A 25,477-nucleotide genomic window follows, 5' to 3' on the forward strand; every position below is an offset into this window, starting at 1 on the left:
TTTTCACTGTATCCTGAAACGAGTTGTACTTTCGGAAAAATAAGCAGTCAAAGAGGCAAGTGGCTAATAATGGATATATAGCTGAGCTCGAATAAACACGGAGTCTATGAATATATTAAAACCCTGAAAAAAAAGAATTGTGCAGATACCAGTGGCCCAGAACTGTGAAGTCCGATTTTCTGACTATGAGCTTGTCTTCTCTGTAAACGCATGGAGTGAGATAGTGGCTGAACACTTTGGCGCATTTTATACCAATTCAATCAAATTCAATTGAAAGTTCTATGAGCCTACCACAGCCCAAATTCAAGCATTTAGCTATATAGACGCTTTACAGATGAAACAAAAGCTCGAGGTCCTTTGACGCCATATAAACCTATAAAACCTATATAAGAAGGATAGATAGCGGGTATAGTACATAAATAGAAAGGAAAAATCAGCGTCTCACCGCGCGCAACGAAAACCGAAAAGCGTAATACAAGCTAAAACAATGAGATGCCTAGCCCAGGCCAATGATCAGACAGATCCAAGGTCTGTTTACTGTCCACCTCGTTGCACTCCTCCTCTGAAGATGGAATCTTCCCAAATAGCCGGAGAGGAAAGATCCAAAAGCCAAACGCGGGCTTTACAGCTTTGTCCAGATCCTCATATCTATTCTCTCCATCCAGGGCGCCCACCATCTCATAATAAGGTTCACTCTCAGTGCCCAAGCTGCGTTTGGCCCAGCATCCATTTTTGATCTCGTCATCGAGCCGCCATTTCCCAGTCCACTCGTCCTCTTCTACTTGCAACCATCGACTAGCACTCTCGCGGTCCTGGATCTCGAGACTCGGTCCAGATGGTTCAAAGGCCAGGATAAACTGGTAGGTAATATGGGAGGCAGACACACCCCATATATCCAACATGCTTTGCCAGTAATAAGCCATCCGCATCGGTCCATCTCCAACATGCGTTTGTTTCAGATCTTCTGAGATCGAGCGAGTGTCGCGTTGCAGGCGCTCAAATATCGGCGTCACTGTGGTAATTGGGAACGACCGATTGAAGATGCATTTGTGGGGATCGGCCACTGGGATACCGCTTGCTGATCCCAAGATACGACGCCCTGCTTTCGTTCTGGTGATAAAAAAGACTTCTCGTAGCTGCGCAAGGGTCTCTTGAAAGACCTGCCGAACCTGAGGATCAACTTCCTTAGGATCGACATACTGAAGGCCGGTCGATGATAAGCTATTCACTCCACCAATAGCTAGATTCAGTAGTCCGACATGACGGGGATCGTAGGTCTTTTTCAGATGATATGCCAGATCAAACAGATCGTCCGCCCTCCATGACTCGGATGCAATCTCTAGGAAATCCCACTCTGGGTTGTAGTATAAAACCCCCGGTTGTGCTTTCGTCGCCAGTCCAAGCGCCTCGTAGACGTAATCATCGTCTGGAACAGGGCTGATTTTGCATGGGATCTTCACTCGGTAGAAGCGTAGTGCAGCCTGTCGTGATTCTTGATTGACTCTTAGCAACTTGCTCACGGTTTTCCGTCCATCAATCATAATCTGATACCGCGGTATCTCGCCATCTGGTTTAGGTCGCTCTTCCGAGAAAGAATAATTTTTCTGGAAATAAATCTTAATCAGGCGTTCTCTTTTCAACGCATGACCCCATATTTGGCTGCGGATTTCCGGGGGCAGTAAGGAGAAACAGGTGAACGAGTTTTCGTTCCCAGATGCTCGAAGATGGTTGAATATCTGCAAGTGTGGTTGCGAAGCTGGGTTTGGAGGGGTCATGGTGATCCTTTGCTTTCTCGGAGGAATGAGGAATGAAGTCTAGATGTTCACTGAAGGGAGCTTGCGTTTAGAACGAGAGAGATGGACGGTGCCTGACAAGGAAGGATTAGCTGAGTCAGCGTTGCATGCTCGATCCTTGTCATGTCAGTCTCACCACTCTGAGGGATTCAAGTTGGATTTTCCGAGCCGCAGGACCCTGTTGTTATATAGAGCCGGGGTTGGATTGGAATGTGGTCGAAGGTCCGCCCCATTAGCGTCAATCCGGCCCCCCGCCATCCTCCGGTCTCTCGCCTCATTCACCACCTCTCAACTCATATACCATATTTTGGCTGATCCTACCAACTTCCATAGCCACCTCCTGTCATCTGATGATGTTTTTCCTGTTCCGCTACAGGATCTGCTTGGTTTGATAGGAAAGGAATCCCTTGGCAACAATCAAGGCAGATTGATGTACAGCCTTACGAACTCCATAGCTTGCTCTGGTTCGTTGCCCACTTCTGCCCCCATCACTACAAGTATACATCCACGTGTGCCATGCCAGTACTCTAACCTGAGGACGTTGGGGCCAGGAACGTGTCTGCCTGTACTTCTTGAATCCCACCATGCGATAGCTCCCGAGGCGAAACATCGCCCCCCAACATGTCTGAGTATTGTCAGGATTTACCTGAATCTGGTGATGATTCAGAGACATAGGGAAGCGAGACCGAATGAGCTACTTCTTGAATCCGACCATGCCATAGCTCCTACAGGCGAACAGGCGAAACGTCGCCCCCAACATGTCTGGGCGTTGTCAGGATTTATCCAAATGTGATGCCGATTCAGAGACATAGAGGAGCGAGATGGAATGGATTCTGCATATATAAACCTCGCGGATTGCCCCGTTGAAATCAATCCAATCGACTCATCATTCCTTTGTCCATTCACAGTCAGTCTTTACTTTACCACTCTCTTTTGAACTTTCAGTCACTCTTTACTTCCTTTAGCTTTCGTTACAATGAAGCTATCTGGCTTCTGGATGAGGCACGTGGCCCTCGGGCTGGTCTGCCTCTTGCTCCTGTCTGCATTCCAAACAGCCTCTGCTCTGCCGGCCAAGGGCAAAGGGGTTGGCAGTCATCGCTCTGGCAGCGGTAAAGGGAGTCATGGATTAGGAGGTCTCCTTTCTGGTCATGACAGCAAGAAGACCAATGGCAAAGGCAAAACCGACGACAAGAAGGGCGGACTCGGTGGACTCTTTGGCCACGATGACAAGAAGGGTGGCAAGGGCAAGACCGATGACAAGAAGGGCGGACTCGGTGGACTCTTTGGCCACGATGACAAGAAAGATGGCAAGGGCAAGACCGACGACAAGAAGGGCGGACTCGGCGGACTCTTTGGCCACGACGACAAGAAGGATGGCAAGGGCAAGACCGACGACAAGAAGGGCGGACTCGGCGGACTCTTTGGCCACGACGACAAGAAGGATGGCAAGGGCAAGACCGACGACAAGAAGGGCGGACTCGGCGGGCTCTTTGGCCACGATGACAAGAAAGATGGCAAGGGCAAAGGTGGCACCCAGAACCCTGGCAAGGGCAAGCCCAAGCCCGGCAAAGACCCGAAGAACGGCAAGGATAAATGCAAGACCACCAAGGGTGGATCCCGTGGCAGCAAGCCTTCTCCTCGCGATCTCGCAGCCCGAGATCTTGCTATCCGCGCCGGAACTCTCTCGGTTGCCCAGGATGACATGAAGAATACCCAAGCGAAGGACAAGACGCTTCAGACCGACAAACTCCGCACCTGCATCGGCGTTGCCATCACCGGAGGTGGTGGCATTTTCGATCACTGGCTGCTGCACGTATCTGCCACGAAGGGTCAGGCCGATAGTGCGATCTCGAAGGTGGATAAGGATTGGAGCCTCATGGGTCCTAAGAAGGACGTGGAAATCTACATCAGCTCCCCGGATCCTGATCCCTGCAAGTCGGACGCCGCCGCCAGAGATCTGATCGAGCAGAGTCAGACAATCGCGAAGCATATTGAGACTGAGCTGAAAAAGATCACCGGTGGCGGCGCTAAGGTGTTCCATCGTCCTGCCCGCGACAATCCCTCGGGACATGAAGGAACTATGGAGGTTGACGGAGATGGCAAGGTGTATGTGGAAGGCAAGAAGGTGAATTGATAGATGCAGAATTCAATTGTGACCGCAATGTCACAGCCGAATACGGGAAGCAGGAGCGGGATGGAGGGATGATGTAGTAGATTCCGACGAGTATTTGTACATCATCTTCCTTTTTTTTTTTTTGTGGTGTTTGTGTTGCTTTGATATAGATATTTTCATCTATATGAACGAATGCAAATTCAGGATAAACGCATACTACCTGTCTACTTTTTTTGGGTCTGCCCAGCTTGGTATAATTTCTAAATCTGAGGGTAGATAGTGTGTATCTGCCTAGTTTATATGTGATAGCATTCAACGACGTTCCAAACCAGCTATATAAAGACCGGCAAGATATTCTAGATTCCAGTCATTACTCACCAACATCTTCATCATAAACGCCCACTAAGTGGAAAATATATCTAGACGACGTCACAAGTTGGCTACACTCTCTGGCCCATTCCGATTCAACCGCCTATGAAATAGTATCGTAAACCCAATATGATAGCAAAACAACACCGTCCACAACACCAGCATGACCCCCACCAAAACAACCGTGAAGAAAATCGAGCCCAATGTAAAGACGATGCACGTGCGCTGAAACTGCTGATTCCCCTGCAGCTCGTCCGTCGCCAGCCCGACCTGCATGGCCGACAGCAGCAGAGACATGTACACCAGCACAGCCAGGATCCAGGAGAAATTCTGCTCGAAAAACGCCCGGTACCACGTCGAGCTTGGCATGAAGCCGAACACAAGATTGTGCATGGAGAATGTCGACGGCGTGAGTCTGTAGAGCGGGTTGAGGCGGCTGAGACGGAGCTCGCCAAACTCGTAGCGCTGGTTAATAGCGGGCTGGGACAGGTGCGTGACGGAATTGTGCTGAATCGGATGATTGTCCATCCAGTCCAGAAACTCTTGTACGAGTCGCGTCCACGCTTCCCAGGTTACGTCGGCAGGGAGGATTCGCTCATCCTTTGCGATTTGGAAATCCGTCACGCGAGTGATGAGCCAGGCGTAGGAAAGAAGGAGCCCACAGGCGGAGGCGTGCAGCTCACTATGGGGACAGATGTTCCTGGCCCAGAACTCGTGGTCGAGGAGATATTCCGGTACCGGTTTGATGACTATATAGCCCGGGCTCCAGACGAGATGCTCGTCCGGGGCTTCGGTGAGAATGAATGAACGCTTCATCAGCTTCTGCCGATGTAAGGGCCGCGCCGCCCGTGGGAGACCCGCCAGCCATAGTAAATGGTGAATCCGATTCAATTTCGGGGTTGCGAGGTCCAAGTCCAAATACTGATGTAGATCCTCGCTTGGCTTTATCAGCTTGTGCTGGAAGTTGACTCCAGCTGGGTGCGTATATTGCTGGGAAAAGCGGATACTCGCAGAATTGGAAAATGGCGGCTCGAGGATCTCCGGTTTTTCTGGCTGGGGATAAGCGGTAGGCGACGGAGCCTTGCTCGTCATAGCAGAAGACATTGTGGCGAGGCTCTGGGTTGCCTTATATCAACGGGGGTTCTCGTTGAATCTAAGAGAGAAAGGAAAAAAGAACTCAAAAAGAGGGAGCGATTTTAGCGCGACGAGATAATACGGACTATTTCCCATGAAGACTTTCTGCGTCGGATTTATTGCGCTAATCTATGCAAATCAGATATGTGAATTTGTACTCAGCCACAAAATGGCCAGGTTCAAAACTCATCAACGGTCGCTTGATGCCGATAGCCTTGCTGGCAGTGGCGTAGACAAGAGTGAGACTGAGTTGTAACACTCATAGCCCTTACATCCAGTGGCCATGATTGCTATCGAGGAAGAAATGCCTCCTAAACTGCTAATTAATATTTTATAAATGTAGCAGGACACCATGAGCCTTTATCCCCCCCTATATGATGATGAATATATATCATACTATGCTGGAGTGGATGAATCAGTTATATTCCCAGCGGTGATGAGCTGGCACTTGATGGTGGCTTGGTTCATTTGCCCAGTTTGTCCCACAAACCCCTGACATTAATATTATGGTACTATTATTATTGCGGCGACAGACTTCCTTTTCTTTCCTTCTCTAGTTTGGTGTTTTGCATAGATCTACAAATAAGATTCTCTTGCTTACCGAGGCCATGACACTAACTAGCTACGTGGCTCGGTGGCCCAATAATAATATCAGCGCCTTTCTGATCCTGATCCCCATGTAGTCATTATGAGCCTGAGGTATCTGAACGTAGTAAGCAGTTGTTATGGTCTCTGGGCACATTCAGGAGCTAAACCACTACACTACAGGCCAAGGACTACTATGTAAAGCCAGTGATTCTGCACTGCGCTCGTATATATAAACCCTAGGTGGCAGGAACAGGATGTTGGAACAGAACAGAACAGAACTCCACCGTGCTAGTGTGCACCGTGACCGCAGTGCTCTATCTCAGCATCTCAGACCATGAAAGGAGTGCTTTGGCATTTCTATTGCAAGTATACCACTGAGCTAAAAAGGGCTAACCCTAGTTAACTGGGGTAAATTGCGTACTGAATAGCTCTTCTCACTGCAACATTTTCCATTCCCGATAAGCACGTGATCCATATTTAATGCCTGAGATCTCAGGTACGCAACCACGGACGGATGTCATAGAATCACGTGCTCACATCTCCCCTTATTGTCAGAATTCATTTTGAGGGCGGTGCCAGAAGCTAAACTACCACATAAAGTATCCATGGATATCATTGGTGGGTGTGAGCTTTGACCACGGAGTGTAAGTCATGCGGCGTAGGAGTCTTGCCAGTTAGGTGGAGCCCGCCTGGTGCATCATTAGTGGTATTATTATGGTATAGCACTTCGGACGCATTATACCACTAATGCAATGGGATTATGACTGCCAAGCGTGGCGGTGTAATAATGGGCACAAAAGCAAACTTCATTGCCTTCCATCCTAATCGAATTCCAGCGCCTCAGATGAAGATGGAGATGAAATGTAAACATTGCCCAGTGGGGCCGTGGTCCCGCACGGCTGCCTAAGGCCAAACACCCACTGCCTGCTGCAGGGGTGTTCGTTTCCCATTACGGTAGAGAGCTCCATTATTAAGCGTCATTAGCATTCATCTTCCAGCCATCAAAATCAACAACGCCGCCACCGATGTTGCCATCCCGATGATGACACAGGCTTGTACGCCGAAGCCGCTCCTGGACTTTGTCCGCGGTCGGCGCGAGCTTCTAGATCACCCTCTACTATGGACTTTGAAGCATCTGGAATCGCTGGGATGCCACTTCGGTCATCTTCAGACGTCCGCTTACTCAGAGTCCACGCCGAAGGATTCCAAGGGTACTGGCGATGCTGAAGCGCTAGCTCGTCGTTTGTTTCCAGACGTGAAGCTTCGTTCTCTCTGCAGGCTTTTGGCAGGCGAGGGGCGGAAATTCGCACGCCCTCGGTAAGAGACACGGCCATTATCTATTATCCCTACTAACATCTCTGCGGAGCAGCCACGGGTCCCACTTCTACTTCCAAGGCCGGCCGATCCACCGCCCATCCTATATGACGTTCTATCGTCGTGAAACCTCACTTGATAATAGCTCGCCGCCGCTGGTAGGCTACGTACATTATACCGACATCAATGGAGACCGCATAGACCATTACGAGGGTCTTGCGCGAGCAAGCAGAGTGCCTGGCCGGTGTCAAAGACTCCTCGCTCGTACAACCCCAAAGGACTGGACTGAAGACCCTTACTTCCTTTTTATTCTGCTGGCTCTTGCGAAGCTGCGATCACCACTGATCTTCTTGATGCGCTGGGAAATCTAAAGACTGCCGTAATGCCCATAACGCGGCCTACAATTCATCGAAAGATGATTCCTTACAAATCTTATGATACCTTTGCCGGTCGCCTCAGGGACGAGCTAGTGGCACCCAGTCCATCGAATTCCCCCAAGCATGTGAATGATGCCACCAGCTGCGAAACGAAAAGACGTCACGAAATGGACGACGGCGAAGACGACAATGGACCACGGAAGATTCGGCGAATATCAGGCACATGAGCTGGTGGAATGGCGCGAACAGGAGTGGAAGTTTGTTCTGGAGCAAGGAGCGACCGAGTCTTCAAGAATACAAGTAATCATGTCAGGGTTGAGAATAGCGGGCCTATCCTCTACCGATGCTGAATACGTTGAGGTAGCTATAGAAATAGTCTGTATTATGCTCCTAACATAATGTAATATACTCAGCACATTTGACCCCTTCCTGAAGCAATTGACCTCCATAGATCACTCGCAGTGTCAGCTGCCTGTCTGCCTGATTTCTATGGCCTTCTTCGCTTGCCTGATCTAGTTAGTCTGCATGTGACCCACAGTGGGTTTTAGCTAGTCAGCGGTCTTCGAGACCTTTCATCAATTCAAGCATTCCATCCGCTATCAATGAATCGAGATAGATATTTGCGAGTAGTGACCATAACGGAGTACTGACCGCCCCCGACATGGACTGTTCCCCACGTGCCATCACCTGATAAATATGAGCTAACTAACTAAACCAACCAGTTATGGCAGCCCGTCAGAGCAGGAGAAACATTTCCCCGATGGACGACGGACTGGGCGATTCCTTGTCAGGCTGGTGGGATCTTTTCCGCTGCGTGCAATTGCATGTCACATAGTCCCAGATCCGACTATTCTAAAATGGCTGCAGCCAATGATCCCTCATCAGTTACCCTGAAGTCTCGTCATCTTGTTAATGGCAGCATTACATACTCTGCTGCGCAAGAGTGCGAGAGAAATGTTCTTCATGAATTGGGCTACTGGGATCAGGAGACAAATTATCTCTCTTATTTATACCAGAATCGGGACTCAATCAGATCGATCGTTGCTCGACACCTTGGCTTAAATTCGCCAGACAAATGTCACATCGCGGAGCCTGAGCAGTGGATGCGTGGAAGCTTTAATATTTGCATTCCAGTCGACGCCGATGGTCAAGGCCCCAAGCCGGGAATACAAATGATTATCCGATTTCCCTTGCCATATCGGGTTGGGGAGGTCCCTTGCCCTGGGAATGCCGATGAGAAGATCTTTTGTGAAGCAGGGACATACGTATGGCTCCAGGCGAATTGCCCAGATGTGGCTATTCCACATCTATATGGATTCGGACTCGCTACTGGCCGAACAGTACGTATGCATATTATAATAGCTTTGGAATTCATGCTTATTAATCCAGTTCACTTCTCTTGACAATCTGCCCCTCCTCTCACGCTCGATAGAAAAGTTCGTCGGGGGGTTTTGGCGTGGCTAGGCTACGAAGTTCCTTCTCGATTTGTTCAAATCTGTAACAAGGCGCCCGCCCCTTTGAATACAGGTTACATTTTAATTGAGTACATTGGGCGATCCCGTGGCAAAATGCTTTCTGAATCGTGGGAAGAAGGCCGTCACAGCCCTCAGCTACGGATGAATCTGTTTCGTGGTCTTTCTCGTACTCTACTTTCTCTAACACGCACCCCATTACCAAGGATCGGTTCTTTTGTCTTGGATGATAAAGGATACCTGAGGTTAAATAATAGGCCGCTCACGCTGCAAATTCCCCAATTGGAAAATGAACGAATACCGGTTGATATACCACGGGAGGTCACTCATATCTCTGTTGATTCATACATTAATGATATTATCTCGCTCCATGAAAGCCGCCTACGTCATCAACCCAATGCAGTGTGCCATCTTGAGGATGGTTTCTATCAAACATCAGCATTAATGGTAATGAGAAGCATCTGGTCTTGCTACTTTCGCAGAGATTTTCTTCGCGGTCCATTCTTTTTGACCCTCACCGATATCCATCAAAGCAACATATTTGTTGACGATGAGTGGAACATCAAATGCTTCATCGATTTAGAATGGGCTTGCTCTCGGCCCGTGGAGATGATTCATCCTCCATATTGGTTAACAAACCAAGCCATCGACTCAATCACCCTGGAGGATTACGAAAGTCTTCATGCGGAATTCATGACGGCGTTGGCAGAGGAAGAATCGAAGTGTTTAACAAGGTCATCGCTGTTACTGCACCCTATTCTGCAACAGGGGTGGGAAAAAGGGACATTTTGGTGCTCTCTCGCGCTGAACAGTCCTACAGCGCTCTTCAGGATTTTCTATGACTATATTCAGCCGAGGTTTTCAAAGGCTCACAATGACGACTCGACGTTTTGGGTCATCACTATGCCTTATTGGACGTTCAACTCGTTTGATTTCATTGAGCAAAAAGTGAAAGACAAAAAGCAGTATGATGTATCTTTGCGTGAGGCATTCAAAAGCTGAACTTCAGTAAGTGCCCACTATGTAGAGGATAGCTGATTGCTACACAGATACCAATCAAATACCTCGCCCAGAAAACCAGCCTGTAAAATCAGTTCTTTCTTTTCAGAAATCCGAATTGCTTGGGTTGTGCCTGTCAAACCTCCGAGCTTCCACCCAAACAGTGTGCGAATGCCAAGTAATACTTTTCTCTTGCAATGAGTTTCTTTTACACCAGATCAGCTTTGTGGGGTCCTTTGGGGTCCTTTGGGATCGAGAATTCAAACCAGCTTCGCCCCCTATCAAGATGATTGACATATGTGTATATGCTTCGGTTGACGGAGATGCCGAATTAAGCGCTAGCATGACCAAGTTTTCCAACATCGCGCCTACGCAGACTGTCAACCATACCGATTATGAGCCTATAAGCATACGTCCTCTTCTGCTGAGCATCGAGACTAAGAAGCCCGGCGTCCACTGGGACACCGCACAACTGCAGATTGGTAGCTGGCACGCTGCCCAGTGGTCATTTCTTCGATGGGCCGTCGGCCAAAAGATACGTAGACAACGAGCGGGGAGATATACAGACATCCATCACATGAATGAGGAGGAAGAAGCCTATAAAGTGAATGAGCTTACCGTTCTATCGTCTCTAGGCGTTATACCGAGTGTCATTATCCAGGGTCATCGGTGGCTCCTCGTACTTTCGACATATGAGAAAGGGAAGACAAAGTTGTGGACAGACCAACAGTTTGGAACAACTCAAAGCTGTTTGGATATTTATGCTGCTATTGCTAGTATGCGACAGCTTACGGCGTGGGCGCGAGATGTTTATATGCCTTGGTTTAAAACAAGTGTTTTGGATTGAACATCACATCACACCTTTCAGGCAGGTCCCGGAAGGTATTCTATTATAAGAGAACTAAATAGGTGGCTCTTTAGCTACAAGTTATAATACCCTGTTATATCTTAATCTTATGTTTTACATCTAAATCAACAATCGGTGTTCCATTTTCACCCAACTCTGTAGTGGACCAGCCGGATAGTTGGGCTCTAGGCTAGATTGGTTGCGGGTGGTCGTTTGTCGTACAGTATGTGATCATGTTAGAATCCTTTGATTTAATAAACCTGGAGTCGGGCCCTACATTTAAAATGTAGTTGTGCTGCGTACTTCGTTGCATTCTATCATATCTATATTGTACATGTACACTGTGAGTTGAGTAAAGATATACCTAACAAATTTTGTTCACTTTTTTGTCACCCTTTCCAGCGCACCGTCAGCCATTGCGATGCCCTCTTCGAACTGAAGGCCCTGAGCTAAGGACTTAGCCTGCTTGTAGAACTTCTCTGCATCCTTGGGCTTGTTCTGAAGTTCCGCCAGTTCCCCGAGGTTGTAGGTGGCCGCTACGCAGGACACATCGCAGTCCTGGTCACGGACAGGGGGCTGGATTCTCGCAGCGACATCGATAGACTTCTGAGCCCACTGCTTCGCCGCGTCGATGATCTGATTGCGCGCCGCGCTGGGGTCGGCCGCCCGGATAGGCTTCTGCGCCTGTCCGGCCATAGCGCTGGCGACATCGTTGAGCAGCACGACCTGCTTGCACGTCGGCTGCTTGCCCTCGTCGACGCGGAGGAGGTCCAGAGCGCGCAGATACAGCGGCATGGCGAGCTCATGCTTCTCCTGCTCGGTGTATCGCGACGCGAGATCCGACAGCGCCGTAGCGATCTCCGTCAGATTCAACCAGGCGTCGTTGTTCTCCGTTCCACCTCCAACCGGCATCCCCAGGCTCTGTCGTCGTCTCATCTCCTCCAAGCACAGCTCCACCGCAGCCACCTGCGCCGCCTCCCCCTTGGCATCGTCCTGGATGTAATCGCTCGAGTACAGCTCCGCTAGCTTCATCTCAATCCCGACGGCCTTCTTCAGCGCCTTATCGCGCTGCGTGTGCTCGTACGCCTCCAGCTCCTGAATCCTGCGCTGCTCCTCCAGAATCTCCGGATCCGTCACCGTCGCATCCACCGTCGCAGCAGCATCATCCTTCTTCCCCTGCCCCTTCTTCTCCGCCTCCGTCTTCATCTTCACCTCCTCTGCCTCCTTCTTCCTCCCCTCCTCAATCCACGCCAACACCTCCCTCTTCGTCCTCTCCAGCACATCCACCGCCGGCTTCGCCAACCCCGCCTTCTCCAACATCATCGCCACCTGCAACTTAATCCCCAACACCTCGTCCGAGAACGGATGCATCCCCATCTCCACCGCAATATGCAACGCATCCTTGTACGCCTTCAGCGCCTTCGGCGGATTCAGATCCACCTCGGTATAGTACACCGCCGTGCGCAGCGACCGCACCACGGGCGGCGGGAACTTGTGGAACTGCGGCCCTACGCTCGTGTACTCGACGTAGGCGATGTATGTGAACAGGAGGGTGGCGCCGGCCGTGGAGAAGAGCGCGAGAGGGAGCAGTACCGGGTTCTTGCGCCAGATGCCTTTCGAGGCTTCGCGGAAGCCGAGTTTCATGCGTTGCATGAACGAGAGGGAGCGGGTTTGTTGCTGACTAGCTCCGAGGGGGAGAGTGGGGAGGCGGGAGCGAGAGGCGAGTCCATTGGGGCGCGTTCGTGGGTGGATGTGTGATATTGTGCGCCGCGTGGCGGGTTGGTTGTGTTGGAGGAATCGGGTCTTCGGGGTGAGGGCGCAGGCGCGCCGCGAGGTTGCGGTGAACATGTTGGCTTGCGTGCGGGTGATTAAGTGAGGGTTGGCATGGACGGGTTTCGGTGTTGGATTGATGGATACACGGGTTCAGGGAGAGGTGAAAGTGGTGGGTATTTCCAGGTCAGGACAGTGTAGGTAAGGTAGTGTCTGGATGATGAGGCGGAGAAGATGAAAGAAAAGAAGTTCCGCCGGCGGAGGTGGTCCAAGCTTCCGCTTTCATATGACGTCGCATCGCATCCCTCTTTCTCTCTCTTCCTTCCTCCCTTCTACACCCCATCTCTAATGATGTGATTCAGTTCAATTGCATTTCATCTCCTTATGACTATCCCATTGCATTTGCACCAAGAAAATCAATCCCAATGTGCGGACGATATGCATTAAACGTGGTAAGTCCCTCGACACCACCCAACTAGATAAACCACAGCTAACCAGTCCAGCGCATGAGGTTCATCCGCAATCGGATGCAAGAGCAAGGCCTCCAAGTCGACGACGCACCGCCCGACGACTCAATCCGCGAGACCTACAACTTCGCTCCCGGCTACAACGGCGCCGTATACCGCGCCGAGAGTCCCCATGACGAACACCAGCCTGAAAACGAGCAAGAGGCCCCAGTCCACAAACCCAGCTACAAACTCCAAAGCATGAAATGGGGCCTCGTGCCCTCGTGGACCAAGCGCTCGCCCGACTACGGCTCCCTGATGCGCACGATCAACTGCCGCGATGACTCGCTGATCGAAGACCGCGGCATGTGGACGTCCATGAAGCGCAAGAAGCGGTGCATCGTCATTTGTCAGGGTTTTTACGAGTGGCTAAAAAAGGGACCCGGCGGGAAGGAGAAGATCCCGCATTATGTGAAGCGGAAGGATGGCGAGTTGATGTTCTTTGCTGGGTTGTGGGATTGTGTTTCGTTTGAGGGTTGGTCTTCTTTCCCTTTTCTCTTGTGTTCTGCGCTTGGGCGCGTTGAGTGGGTGATGGGTGATGGGATGGGAACTGACAGATATGTGCAGGCTCTGAAGAGCCGCTCTTTACGTATACGATCATCACGACGTCGTCGAATCCCTACTTGAAGTTCCTGCATGAACGGATGCCTGTGATCCTAGAGCCAGGCAGCGAGGCTATGAAGACGTGGTTGGATCCGAGCCGGACGACGTGGTCGAAGGATCTCCAATCTGTGTTGAAGCCCTACGAGGGCGAATTGGAGTGCTATGCTGTGCCCAAGGAAGTCGGCAAAGTGGGAAACAACTCGCCTAATTTCATAGTTCCCGTGGCTAGCAAGGAGAATAAGAACAACATCGCGAATTTCTTCGCCAACGCGAAGGAAAAGAAAACTGAGCCGGCTGTTGTGGAGAAACAAGCACCGACGCAGGAGCCGAAAGTCGAGGAAGATGAGGACGAGAAGAGATCCACGAAGGATAATGAATGGAGCGAGGATAATGCTCCAAAACCAGAACCGGGTGTTAAGAGGGAGCATGATGAGTCAGGGCTAGGTGAGGGTGCAGACACAGACGAACATCAGAAGAAACCGAAGCTCGAGGCACATACTCCGTCGCCGCAAAAGGCCCGTGGGCAGCTCTCGCCGTCGCCGTCGCAAGGGCAGACTATGCACTCAGGGAGGAAGACACGCAGTGCCACTCATAACCAGAAAACACCGAAGAAAGCAGACGGAAAGAAGGCGTCAGATGGCTCGCAGCGGATCACGAAGTTTTTTGGTAAATGATCATTTTCTAGTTCGCATATCTCGGGAGATTGTTATGGTTGGGGATGAGGGCTGGTCCCGTATAGTAATGCTTGTGGAGATGAGATAATTTTAATTTGACACTACCCGGCAGGGAACATAGCACAGACAAATCCAATATAATACAATTCATTGTATAGTTTTACAGATGGAAGACAGGCCGGGGCCTATTGCGACTCAGACTCAATCTGGCGCAATCTCTGAACCAGCTTCTCTCGTAGGAAAGAACTTAGTCCGAAGCTATAAGAGGGTGAGTTAGCATCGCCACAAGACACGAAGAAAACTAGCACACTTACAATCCATCTCTTGTCACAACACGGTAAGTACCTAGACCAGACAGTCGGTGATTAGCACAATCCCAAACCATCACTTCACAAGAACCAGACAGAACCTACCACTGGACTGATAATTCCCATTCCCCCCAACAAAGTTCCCATCTCCATCCACCTCCAAGCTCCCAAAGATATCCTCAGGCCTGCACAAATCAGTCAGAAACCCAAAACCCATCTCCCAACTCCGCAAACCATAAGGGACAGAAAACTCACCACGCAATCCGCCCATACTCAGGCGGCCTCCTCTCATCCGACAAATGAATCCATCCTCCCCTCCCCGCGGACCCTGCACCCCCCTGCCCACTCGCCCCGCCACTCGAGTCCGCCGTCTCCCCGCGTCTGCGCCGCGCCTTGCTCCCCGTCAACAGCACGCCGCCGGAGCTGAGATTCGCGCCGGCCGTGGACACCATGACCTGGGCCTGCGAGACGGCGTCGGGGTCCTGGTGGCCGTGCTCGGTGAGGACCTCTTGCAGGATGCTTAGGAAGCGGGGGTTTTCGCGGAAGGAGTCAGGCGTGGGAGGCAGTTTGGAGGTAAGTCCGATAGAGAGATTGGCGTTGGGTGGGTTCGTCGGGAGGAGACTGAGGATATGGGAGTTGTTGGAGGGGAAGGTATACTGGATTATTGTTAGCTCGGAGGAGTTCGGAGGGAAGGATGGTGATAGAGAGGTAAGACTGACTATGTGAGGATGGCCTTCTAGTGTTGACACGGAGCGGATCTGGGACCATCGATGTGAGATGGGGGTTTGGCGGATGAAAGAGCGTAAGGCGAGCATTTTGACTGTAGGCTCAGCTAGCAAATAAAGATTCAATGGTTCATGTACAGGATTTGGAGAAAGATGCAGAATGGCGATGAAGCTATGACGCTGCCCGAGCAAACAGGACAAACTCATGTGACTGCGCGTTTCATTGTCCCGACGATGGTCGAATTGCGACCTGAACTGCTGCTGCTTCCTCTTCCTTTCTTCTAGTTTGGGCCTTCTTGGGGGAAATGATATCAGTGCTGTCTGGTGGATTTGTCACTGTCTAAGGATCGTTTTTTTCTTGGCTTGGGTCTTTCAGTTCAGCGACGAAACTATGCGCAGTGCGCACTCTTGCGATTGGCAACACCACCAAGGTTACTACTGAGCGATTGATTCTTCTTCTAGCTACATACGATACCCCGATTTATTTGATCTGATTTGCCGACTTCAATTCTCTGAATACCTGGTCCAAAAGCAACCACCGCCATGGCGACCCCATCGTCCAAGCCGAATCCCGGCGCAACGCCAACCCATCTCACCTCGTCCCCTCGCCCCTCAGGACCCATGACCCGACCGATCTCCCATAAATCGCCGTCAGCGCGCACTCCGTCCATCTCGGGCCCTGCCCACGGTAACCACCCGCCGAACTCCCATCAATATGCCACGCCTCTCGCGGCGAACGCCGGTGCCGACGACCCCGTCGCGTTCAGCTCCCCGTCGGCCCTTCTCGCCCTCGGCGGCTACAGCGGCATCAGCCCGTCGCCCGCCGTGCACGACGGCCTGGTACCGCCCGGTATGAACGAGAGCGACATCCAGGCGCTGGGCATGCAGGGGCTCAAGCTCGCCGCGCGAGACAGTGACGAAGAGCGACGGAGACATCTCGACGAGGTGGTGCAGCTTCTGCGGGCGCGGGTAGCGGGTCGAGGAGTGTGCCGCGAGGGCATTGAGCGGCTGGGCGAGCTGGAAGGCTTCGAGTCGATCTGGCAGGACGACAACCTGAACATTGCAGGCAACTTCGTGGACCTGGAGATTGACTTCCACCGGAGCCAGAATACCGTGAAGGACGTGAGCCTGAAGTATGCGACGCCGGACGCGACGGACGGCGAACGCAGGGAAGAGGCCACGGCGGTTCTCAAGCGGGATCTGATCCAGCCGCCGGAGGATGGAGAGACGGGGAAGTGGAAGTCTCTGGCGGCATTCCACGAGAATCTGCAGTGGCTGGCTAGACACGATCGATTGAGCCAGGAGGTGAATTGTTTCGAGGCAATCGAGGGTCTGCACCAGAGCTATAAGCGGGTGTGGGATGAAGAGGGGAACCGGGGCGAGTTCTCGGGGGTTTATGACCAGCTCTGTAGGGGCTTGGTTGGTCGTCCGTGTCTGCATAAGGAAGGGCGCGTTGGCCTGAACTTGAATTACTGGGTGCCACAGGCACAGGTTCAGGATGCGAAGCGCAAGACGTCCGCCGATGAGATGATGGTCGATCAGCCGTCTGCGCAACCGCTAGATGAAGAACCAGCAGATCAGAACGGACGATGGAATATCATCGTCGAGTGCGAAGAGGGTTATCCCTCCCTACGAGTGTCGAAGGAGTGGACAGGCGCCCAAGCCTTGATTGTGGTTGACAACGACGGGAACGAGCTGTCAAACGAGGCCTCCGAGTCAGGAACGGTGGTGGTGAACTGGAACGATCCGCCGGTGACTCTGTCCCAGAATCACTCTGATGCGATGGCTCTGGATTCTGGCATGCTGGGCTCCCAACCTCATCGCCGCTTCGTTGCTCGATTGGAGCCACCGCTTGATTTGCCTATCCTCCCGGCCTCGGAAATCTACAGACATCTCAATATTCAACTACCGCAGGAATTCAAAATGGTTACATATGACGGGCTATTGGCCCCAGGATGGTCACCGTTGTCGTCAACCGGCGCCATGGGTCTAGGCGAGGAAGCATCCCAGATCAATCGAAAGAAGCGCACGATGCCGGTCCCGTCGGTTGACACGGAAGGCAAGCCGTGCACCAAGCAGCACAGCTACACCTTCCAACCGTTTGAGCCTACCGGGGGAAGGACAATACGTGACCTTCCCTTCTCTCATCCCCGTGAACTTGCGGCAATTCTTCCGGTAAGTCAGACCTGCATCATTTGATCACGGGGAATAAACTAATGTGGGGGTGCCATTTGATACCAGACTCTGCGGCAGTACGCGTTTGTGGCGAATACTATTCGCAACGTTTTCAATGCTCCTGCGAAGGATGACTACAACGGAAAAGACTCTCAAACGCATCACCCCGGAGGCAACCCGATGAGCGAATTGAAATTCTCAGGGCAACCAGGCAAGCCCCCCGGCAAGAAGGGACTGATTGTCTTGAGCAACAAAGACCCAAATGAGAGCAAGCTGGATTGGCTGTTGAGGTCATCCGACAAGACAGCCGGCCTCGTGAACACCAAGGGCAAGGACCCATCGGCGTCAGCAGACTCTGTAGAGAACACCTTCACCCCTGAAGATGAAGTTAAAGTGGACGTGACGCTGCGGACCCAGCTCGGACAGCCGCCGGTCATCATGCTTCTTTTCGCAGTCGACGATACGAGACCGGGAGTACCTTCGTCGCCCATGGGCAGACCCGTCCTGAGCAAGGTTTCTGTCAGCTTGGAGGTTGGCGTGAATGGACGCATCACAATCGTGGACATGACGGGGCTACTGGACGACGACACCCCTGCAGGCGCAGACGGCACCAAGAGCGAGGCAACCGAGCTGCAAAGCAAAATCGCCCGAGTCTTCGAGGTGTCTCAAGACATCGGCATTTTGGTCGAATGGATTCTCCAATGGGTACGACAGCGAAACGGCCGGTGATCATCCTTTCCTCGATCGCCGGGGGCAGGCAGAGAGGCGGACTGGATTGGCTGGGCACGACGCGGCTCCAGCTGCGCCCGAGTGGAGAGAGCCTCGAACCAAACCGATCGATCGGTAGTTATCTGAAGACGCTGATTCATCACGGCGTTGCAGCCGTCACCTGAGACGCCGTGCATGTCGAGATCCCGTTCGGAGCGGTGGGCTAAGCTTTTCAGCTATCGGCGCCGTAGGTACCTGCAGCAGCTGTCCCACTTGGATTTCTTGGATTGCCGCTGACTCAAGTCAAAGACTCGGTCTGCATTGGTCGTTCCTGGCACTGAAACTTTGTACAGTACATGCGGGAGGGACTCGACCTGGTTCCGTTCACAGAGGCGAACCCGGGAAATAGAATAAACATAGTGTTGGACCAACTGTTCCTGAGTTTCAACTTTCATGTCAATAGCGCACAGGATAGAAACCAAGCATCCGTAAATCACAGCACAATCTGCCCAGTCTTATCTCCTATCCTGCACAGACCGCAAGAGACATGTCAAGCGCCGCAAACCGCGTCGTAAATTTAAAGTTGCCGATCCACCACCGACGGGGACAATCGATGACCGACGGGTTTGACTAACATTTTTCTTTTTTGCTCCGTATTGCTACCTGACCAGGCAGGAAGGAAACCGACTGCATGAGGGATTTACCACCCAGGTAAAGCTACGCATGCATGCAATCCCACCCACGACGGACGCAAGGAGCTTTCCCCAGCTCTGCCTGTTTTTGTGCCCAGCAGCTCCCAAATATGAAAATGTCGCGGCGGGGTGAGCTGTGAGCTGTGAACTGGCTGGGAAATATCCCTCAGGAGTGACCAGTCGATTTTCGTCCCGGGAGTCAGTTGGAGTAGGTAGGGAGTAACTCGACCAGCCAGGCCAGTTCTTCATCCCAGGATGTATGGATGGATGTCTTTGCCTGTTTTGTCTGCTTTCAATCTCTCATGATTGGAGACTATCAACTGCGCGATTTTACTGTCCCCGACTTTCTAATGTATAGGCGCCTCACTTCGGAGGTATACCTACCTAGTTACTTGCCTACTGCGGACTATTGAGGGTTGTGCGCGCGCTGCAGCTGTGCATTGCAGAATTGAGACGTCTGATCTTTTCCTGAGTATTGGAACGTAATTTATCGAGGGAGGTTTGCAAATTTACCTACGATTCGGCGGTTCTGTGTCTTTCGACGCCGACCTTGCTTGGTATTACATCATGCCCTGTCGGCAAGGCGGGTAGTTACCTAGGCAGTAGGCAGGCCTGTGATGTACTTCCTCTCCACCCCTGAGAACCTGGTATAGGACTAGGTCTAGGAACTTGAGTATGATATCATGAGGTGGAAGTATTCGTATATTGCCATAGTAATCTACCTCAGTATCTGTATATTAGGTAGTATGTATGTAGGACGAGCAGCTGCACCTCGATGGAAGCAGCCGCCGCGGCGTCCCAAAACAGACAACGGCATGAATCTGATCCCTCCGATTTATGAGATATTCCCCATTAATCTCAGCACCTACTGTACTCCGTCGTAACCATGGAATATACCTTCTCTGTAGAATCATATTCGCAAATGCCCGTCCACCCTTAATATTTCGCCGCCTCTGATTCGGCCCGAGGTCAGTCAGCGCCGTTTGTCACGATCCCTCGGCCCTCAGCCAATCAGCAGCCCGCGATAAGGCCCCCCATCGGACGAGAGGCTGCGGAGTCGAAGGCGACCGCTGGTTGGCAGTTGCCCGGCTGGCATTGCCTTTGTTGGGTTGACCGCGAGTGATTTTTTTTGTGTTTTTTTGTGTTTTAGGTTTCGCTCTTTGAGTCGGTGGAGGGCTTACCAGTCATGCAGTCTTTTTTTGCAGCCTTTTAACCGCGCATTCATTTTATTTTATTTTTTTTGATCGGCGGTGAGGGTTAGTGCTATCAAAGGGCGCGAGGGTGAGGGATATTCGATGCTAAATGGGCGGTTATTGGCTGTGCGGTGGTTTTTGCCGAGGATTGGATCCTTTTATTTTATTTTCTCCGCTGGTGTTACTGTTGGGGGTTGGGTCGAGTCTTTGGGTCTGGTAATTTCCTCCCTTTCTTTCTTTCTTTCTCTTTCTTTCTTCTCTTCCGCACTCCGTAGTGTAAAGGATCTTTCGATGTCCACGTTCACGCGTCGACAGGTGATATGCACCTCTTCCTCCGGGGATCCAAGACGCGCTAGCCCGACTTCGGCTAGACGGAGCGGTGCAGCGCCACGATGGGGATCTATTATTACCTCGTCTATATTTGATACGCGGCGCAGCTGATAAGGGCGATCAAATACACATACACAGACCGTACGGCTACTTGTAAACCCGGCTGTCTAGTCTCGCTATTTTTAATTCTCAAACCACAATGTCTTACAATCGTTACTGTAAAAAGATCCGAATGAAAATTCTGAACCACGCCGCGAACTATCTATCAAGTCCAGTCGCTAGTCCCATGTCCATGTCATCCACAGGGCTGAACCAATCGTTCTGTTTGCTCTACATACAGTGCATACATACTATATTCTACATCCTATGCGTATGGACTGCGTACATCCAGATGCAAGCCCGTCCAAAGTGGTAAAAAGTCAGAGCTGATTGCCGGAGTATTCCTGAATCCTCCGACTCCCAGAGGCATCCACGCCTCTCATTTGCTACGGCAACCTGCCCCCGACACGCTCGGCGAGGAGAAAGAGGGGGAACGATGAGAAATGACGATGACCCAGGCAGCAGATCGGGACGACCGTGGTCACGATAGCCGTGGCATGGCATTGGCATTGGCAATCTGACCTCTCCGACCTCTCCGACTTGATTTGCCACCCAGTAGTTTCTCCGTCCGTCATGAATATGGGGAAGAGACCAGAGGCAAACCCTGGAGAATCCTTGTTCGTGGAATTTCCGGTCGCAGCCTGCTTAGCTAACGGCGTCACTAAGGCCAAGAATAACCCTGACTAACACCGGACCGGTCTCGGGGCCTCCGGACGGCGGCTCTCTCGCCTTTTCGAGAATGTTTTGCCATCGCCCCACATCCGGTTGATACTTAGGTAAACGAGAGAAAAGAAACCAAAAAAGAAAAAGGCAGGGGTGTATTGTATTGATTGGGTGGGTTGGGCGTAATGGGAATACCGGGTGGTAAGATATCGACTTGTGGGTGAGGGATCGATGCCTCCGGATTTCTTGTGATCTGTCTTAGCTTCGAATACGGAGGGCGCTTGAATCGAGGTGTATTTTCCCGGATGGAGAGCCAGAATCAGGATGGATTATTGGATATGCACGCTAGAGGATTGAGCAATTTCTTTCCTTTGCTTTTCTTTCCAGCGGATTGTGCACGCGGGAATTAATTGAATGAGTCAAAATCCAAGAAAAATCGGCAGACGCGCTATGACCCACCCACGCGACATGGCGGGGGTCTTCTTGAGGGGCACTTGATAAGGGATTTCTTGGATGCGTTCTTGATCAGTCGCAGGTACGCCAGGTACCTGGATTTGATTGAATGGGTACTCCGTAGGAGTAGATACGATGGATGCGTACTTTTGGTAGCCTCCTATCCATGATGGTCTTATCATCCGGAAGGGGTTATATCCGCTATATCATATATATTGTATCACCAGCCGATAAGACCAAGCTGAGATATCCAAAGGATGATATTATCCAGATGATTGCTTGCAAGCCACCCCCCCCCCCCCCCCCCGCCTGCCAATAGAAACCCGATCTATCAGATTAGGTGCATTCAACGTTTGAACTACCTGGGTCCTGCAGCTGATATGCAACAGGATCCCGGTCGCGGTTGATAATACCTGTTAGCAACGTATTCGTGTCGCTATCTCCAGGCTGACCGGGATCCAGGCGGCGTGCGACCATCTGCGCATTGCTTTTTAACGTCTCCCACTTCATTCGACGGCGATCAGGTATCTGACCTGGTCGGATGAATCCTGCACCCGTGGATCGCAACGTGATAGGGGAACTCTGCCCGGAGTCCTGGACAGATCACCGCGGCGTGGGGTGCGATTATCCGGGGAAATCCCAGCAAGCTGAGCTCCCCCGTTCAGGCTCGAGACGCGGTAGGATGGACATTGCGTCGACTCGTCTAGAATGGGGTGGGCATCCGTTCAGAAATCGAGGCATTTGCCTATCACATTATGGTTTGCGTTGCATATTACATGCAAATGCAATGCCAGCGTACGTGGATGCATGCCTGATGGGTTGCCCCGGGGGAAGAAAGGGGGCGTCATTTTTCTTTTTGGGAATCTATGGCATTACCTGATTGGGTAGAGTTTTGGATGAATGCGTGTAATTACGCCTCAATAATCGAGATTTCATTTACGAAGTACCTACTAACTATAGGAGTATAGTGATTAAGAAGCAAGTGCAATGATTACGGAGTCAATAGATTAGGCGGACTCTAGACCAGATCGAGCGGTTATCTCTCCTGCGTACTGCAATACATTCTATTGATACTATTGATAGAATCCTCCTTCGTAGGACCTGTAGAGCGAAGGCTCGTGCAAGTGGAAACCTGTGGCGTACGGTGACCCTGGTCGAAACTGCAGCCTTGCCGCACCGCCATCGTGATGGACGCTTCTGGCCTCAGTTACTTTCTTTAGCAGTACTGCGTAGACCGGAACATACGGCAGGGTGCGTTTTTTTTTTTTTTTTTTTTCTCTCGAGCTACTCTCTGTCTGAAACAACAGCTCAACAACGCAACTGCAAAGGGGAAACCATGACACATGGATGAAGATCCGGCGACCGAAATAGAGGCCCAGACGGGTTCGGTCTGGCAGCAATGAATCGCGAGGGCAGCGGGACGCACTAAGTGCAAACGGGGCCCGTTACCGTAATTTTCAAAGCGGGTTTTTGCCCCATTCCCCTTTCGGCACCGAATTTGCCCCCCTCCCACACCCCCCAAAAAGCAAAGCGGCTTCAAAGCAGGTCCTGTCCTTTCCTTAAATTTAAAGCATCTCCCCCACCCACCGATTCATTGTATCTCGCATCTCCATTCCTCCATATTTTATTCCGCTTTTCCACTCTCTCTTCTTCCTCCATATTCCTCTCTCCTCTCTCTCATCGGAATCTCTTGATTTCTCTCTCTCTCTCTCTCTCCGTTACTATCTCAATCGTTGCGATTGTTTGCCGCATCGTTCTTACTGCAGCATCGAAGTTCTTTGAATTGATCGGACTGAAATTCGCTCTGCTTGGTGCAAGCTGAATTCGAAAACAAAAACCTTTCTACATCTTTAACTACACACTAATTCATCATGGTATGTTCTGACTCTCGCGCTCTGCACTCTGCAGTCGCCATTTGCCACAACGGTCGCTAATGACTCATCCCAGGCCGAATCGACCACCATCTCCAACACGGAGAATGTGCGTTCTTCTTATTAATACCTATACTTTTTCTTCAGCCGCTCTGCGGTCTCGAGGAAACAGTCAGACTAACGTTATGTGCGCTGGCAACAGCTCATGAAGTACATGGCCCTCGATCAGCGGGGTGCTGTCCAGGCCGAATACATCTGGATTGACTCTGTCGGCGGCTGCCGCAGCAAGACCAAGGTATGCACTCTCCTTATCTGCTTCTTATCTGCGGTCAAGGACTCTGGATGTGGATGGATGGTTGGAGGGTCAACGGATCGTCTTATCGAATCCTGCGATAAGCACTTGCGCACGGTGCCTGGGCTGCTGTCCCTGCATCCACCCGCTCCACGTGATCACCGCAGATAGATTGCTTTAGCCCCTCTCTGGATAATGGCTAATCCTTATCGCTTATCCAATAGACTCTCTCCAAGCCCGCCAAGTCGGTCGATGAGCTCCCCGAATGGAACTTCGACGGTTCCTCGACGGGTCAGGCCCCCGGTGATAACTCCGACGTCTACCTGCGCCCCGTTGCCATCTTCCCCGATCCCTTCCGCCTGGGTGACAACATCCTCGTCCTCTGCGAGACCTGGGACTCGGATGGAACCCCCAACAAGTTCAACTACCGCCACGACGCCAACCGCCTGATGGAGGCCAACTCCAAGGAAGAGTTCTGGTTCGGTCTGGAACAAGAATACACCCTCCTCGGCAACGATGGCTGGCCGTACGGCTGGCCCAAGGGTGGTTTCCCCGGTGCCCAGGGCCCTTACTACTGCGGTGTCGGAACCGGCAAGGTCTACTGCCGTGATATCGTCGAGGCTCACTACCGCGCTTGCATGTACTCTGGAATCAAGATCTCCGGTATCAACGCCGAGGTCATGCCCTCGCAATGGGAGTTCCAGGTCGGCCCTTGCAACGGAATCGAGAGTGAGTTTTCTTCCCTCTTTTTCATATAATCACAAGCTAATAAAACTAGTGGGTGACCACCTCTGGATGTCCCGATTCATCCTCCACCGTGTCGCCGAGGAGTTCGGTGTCCGGATTTCCTTCGAGCCCAAGCCCATCAAGGGTGAATGGAACGGAGCTGGTCTCCACACCAACGTCTCCACCGCCTCGACGCGTGCCGATGGTGGTATGAAGGTCATCGAGGCCGCCATGAAGAAGCTGGAGGCCCGCCACGTCGAGCACATTGCCGTCTACGGTGAGGGCAACGAGGAGCGTCTGACCGGTCGTCACGAGACCGGCAACATCGACAAGTTCAGCTACGGCGTTGCCGACCGTGGTGGCTCGATCCGTATTCCCCGCCAGGTCGCCAAGGATGGCAAGGGTTACTTCGAAGATCGTCGCCCTGCCAGCAATGCCTGCCCTTACCAGATCACTGGTATCATCGTTGAGACTGTAAGCTCCCCTGCAAGGACTCGACATGAATACAGCTAACGAACGCAGCTCTGCGGTGGCCTTTAAATCCTTTGTTACTTAGCAACTCGTATACCCTCCGGCGTCATATGGGAGCAGAACCGAGGAGAAGCAGCCTTGGCAGGCGGGAGAAAACATAGAATTTTATTTTTGTTTTCGTTTTTTCATTCCTTGTCACCATGACAGTTCAG

General features: G+C 51.6%; 10 protein-coding genes across 10 annotated transcripts; 6 read left to right on the plus strand and 4 right to left on the minus strand.

Moving 5' to 3' along the window:
- Positions 1-389: 389 nt before the first annotated feature.
- On the minus strand, positions 390-1,916 carry P170DRAFT_435525 (2EXR domain-containing protein). The gene has a single exon (XM_024848956.1). The coding sequence runs from the start codon at positions 1,773-1,775 to the stop codon at positions 480-482; it is 1,296 nt and encodes a 431-aa protein (XP_024705625.1). The 5' UTR covers positions 1,776-1,916; the 3' UTR covers positions 390-479.
- An 853-nt stretch (positions 1,917-2,769) lies between these two features.
- On the plus strand, positions 2,770-3,927 carry P170DRAFT_473887 (uncharacterized protein; the record flags this gene model as incomplete). The annotated part of the gene is made up of 1 exon (XM_024853086.1): positions 2,770-3,927. One exon carries the CDS (start codon positions 2,770-2,772, stop codon positions 3,925-3,927), a length of 1,158 nt encoding a protein of 385 aa, XP_024705626.1.
- A 262-nt stretch (positions 3,928-4,189) lies between these two features.
- On the minus strand, positions 4,190-5,770 carry P170DRAFT_435527 (uncharacterized protein). The gene has a single exon (XM_024848957.1). It carries the CDS (start codon positions 5,377-5,379, stop codon positions 4,336-4,338), a length of 1,044 nt encoding a protein of 347 aa, XP_024705627.1. The 5' UTR covers positions 5,380-5,770; the 3' UTR covers positions 4,190-4,335.
- A 1,269-nt stretch (positions 5,771-7,039) lies between these two features.
- On the plus strand, positions 7,040-7,682 carry P170DRAFT_473889 (uncharacterized protein; the record flags this gene model as incomplete). The annotated part of the gene is made up of 2 exons (XM_024853087.1): positions 7,040-7,314; positions 7,367-7,682. The coding sequence occupies 2 exons, from the start codon at positions 7,040-7,042 to the stop codon at positions 7,680-7,682; spliced, it is 591 nt and encodes a 196-aa protein (XP_024705628.1).
- Positions 7,683-8,545: 863 nt separating this feature from the next.
- On the plus strand, positions 8,546-10,162 carry P170DRAFT_454881 (uncharacterized protein; the record flags this gene model as incomplete). Its single annotated transcript, XM_024851483.1, has 2 exons — positions 8,546-9,032; positions 9,126-10,162. The coding sequence occupies 2 exons, from the start codon at positions 8,546-8,548 to the stop codon at positions 10,160-10,162; spliced, it is 1,524 nt and encodes a 507-aa protein (XP_024705629.1).
- Positions 10,163-10,445: 283 nt separating this feature from the next.
- P170DRAFT_508528 (uncharacterized protein) lies at positions 10,446-11,006 on the plus strand (the record flags this gene model as incomplete). Its single annotated transcript, XM_024854584.1, has 1 exon — positions 10,446-11,006. The coding sequence occupies one exon, from the start codon at positions 10,446-10,448 to the stop codon at positions 11,004-11,006; it is 561 nt and encodes a 186-aa protein (XP_024705630.1).
- A 294-nt stretch (positions 11,007-11,300) lies between these two features.
- Positions 11,301-12,983, minus strand: P170DRAFT_435531 (TPR domain protein). Its single transcript, XM_024848958.1, has one exon. It carries the CDS (start codon positions 12,852-12,854, stop codon positions 11,385-11,387), a length of 1,470 nt encoding a protein of 489 aa, XP_024705631.1. The 5' UTR covers positions 12,855-12,983; the 3' UTR covers positions 11,301-11,384.
- A 136-nt stretch (positions 12,984-13,119) lies between these two features.
- P170DRAFT_405296 (SOS response-associated peptidase) lies at positions 13,120-14,672 on the plus strand. The gene is made up of 3 exons (XM_024846577.1): positions 13,120-13,228; positions 13,280-13,757; positions 13,850-14,672. Exons 1-3 carry the CDS (start codon positions 13,202-13,204, stop codon positions 14,557-14,559), a joined length of 1,215 nt encoding a protein of 404 aa, XP_024705632.1. The 5' UTR covers positions 13,120-13,201; the 3' UTR covers positions 14,560-14,672.
- On the minus strand, positions 14,633-15,727 carry P170DRAFT_380914 (uncharacterized protein). The gene is made up of 5 exons (XM_024845546.1): positions 15,587-15,727; positions 15,123-15,523; positions 14,973-15,052; positions 14,874-14,904; positions 14,633-14,817 (listed from the first exon to the last, which is right to left on the minus strand). Exons 1-5 carry the CDS (start codon positions 15,680-15,682, stop codon positions 14,745-14,747), a joined length of 681 nt encoding a protein of 226 aa, XP_024705633.1. The 5' UTR covers positions 15,683-15,727; the 3' UTR covers positions 14,633-14,744.
- Positions 15,728-15,886: 159 nt separating this feature from the next.
- Positions 15,887-25,448, plus strand: P170DRAFT_454886 (RNA polymerase II mediator complex middle subunit MED1). The gene is made up of 7 exons (XM_024851484.1): positions 15,887-17,767; positions 17,984-18,472; positions 23,853-23,885; positions 23,979-24,071; positions 24,293-24,797; positions 24,847-25,268; positions 25,317-25,448. The coding sequence occupies exons 1-7, from the start codon at positions 16,136-16,138 to the stop codon at positions 25,332-25,334; spliced, it is 3,192 nt and encodes a 1,063-aa protein (XP_024705634.1). The 5' UTR covers positions 15,887-16,135; the 3' UTR covers positions 25,335-25,448.
- The last annotated feature ends 29 nt before the right edge of the window (positions 25,449-25,477 follow it).

The sequence above is a fragment of the Aspergillus steynii genome, assembly GCF_002849105.1.
Source record: "Aspergillus steynii IBT 23096 chromosome Unknown P170scaffold_3, whole genome shotgun sequence".
Classification (NCBI taxonomy): domain Eukaryota; kingdom Fungi; phylum Ascomycota; class Eurotiomycetes; order Eurotiales; family Aspergillaceae; genus Aspergillus; species Aspergillus steynii.

Excerpts from the sequence above, each read along its gene's own strand:
- P170DRAFT_405296 (XM_024846577.1), top strand. The coding sequence starts at position 13,202 with ATGTGCGGACGATATGCATTAAACGTG. Across the intron at positions 13,229-13,279 it reads GACGATATGCATTAAACGTG|CGCATGAGGTTCATCCGCAA; the intron begins GTAAGTCCCTCG and ends TAACCAGTCCAG. Across the intron at positions 13,758-13,849 it reads GGATTGTGTTTCGTTTGAGG|GCTCTGAAGAGCCGCTCTTT; the intron begins GTTGGTCTTCTT and ends AGATATGTGCAG.
- P170DRAFT_435531 (XM_024848958.1), bottom strand. The coding sequence starts at position 12,854 with ATGTTCACCGCAACCTCGCGGCGCGCCTGCGCCCTCACCCCGAAGACC.
- P170DRAFT_454886 (XM_024851484.1), top strand. The coding sequence starts at position 16,136 with ATGGCGACCCCATCGTCCAAGCCGAATCCCGGCGCAACGCCAACCCAT. Across the intron at positions 23,886-23,978 it reads CCATCTCCAACACGGAGAAT|CTCATGAAGTACATGGCCCT; the intron begins GTGCGTTCTTCT and ends CGCTGGCAACAG. Across the intron at positions 24,072-24,292 it reads GCTGCCGCAGCAAGACCAAG|ACTCTCTCCAAGCCCGCCAA; the intron begins GTATGCACTCTC and ends CTTATCCAATAG.
- P170DRAFT_380914 (XM_024845546.1), bottom strand. The coding sequence starts at position 15,682 with ATGCTCGCCTTACGCTCTTTCATCCGCCAAACCCCCATCTCACATCGA. Across the intron at positions 14,905-14,972 it reads TGGGAATTATCAGTCCAGTG|GTACTTACCGTGTTGTGACA; the intron begins GTAGGTTCTGTC and ends TGTCTGGTCTAG. Across the intron at positions 14,818-14,873 it reads GTTGTGACAAGAGATGGATT|CTTCGGACTAAGTTCTTTCC; the intron begins GTAAGTGTGCTA and ends ACCCTCTTATAG.
- P170DRAFT_435527 (XM_024848957.1), bottom strand. The coding sequence starts at position 5,379 with ATGTCTTCTGCTATGACGAGCAAGGCTCCGTCGCCTACCGCTTATCCC.
- P170DRAFT_435525 (XM_024848956.1), bottom strand. The coding sequence starts at position 1,775 with ATGACCCCTCCAAACCCAGCTTCGCAACCACACTTGCAGATATTCAAC.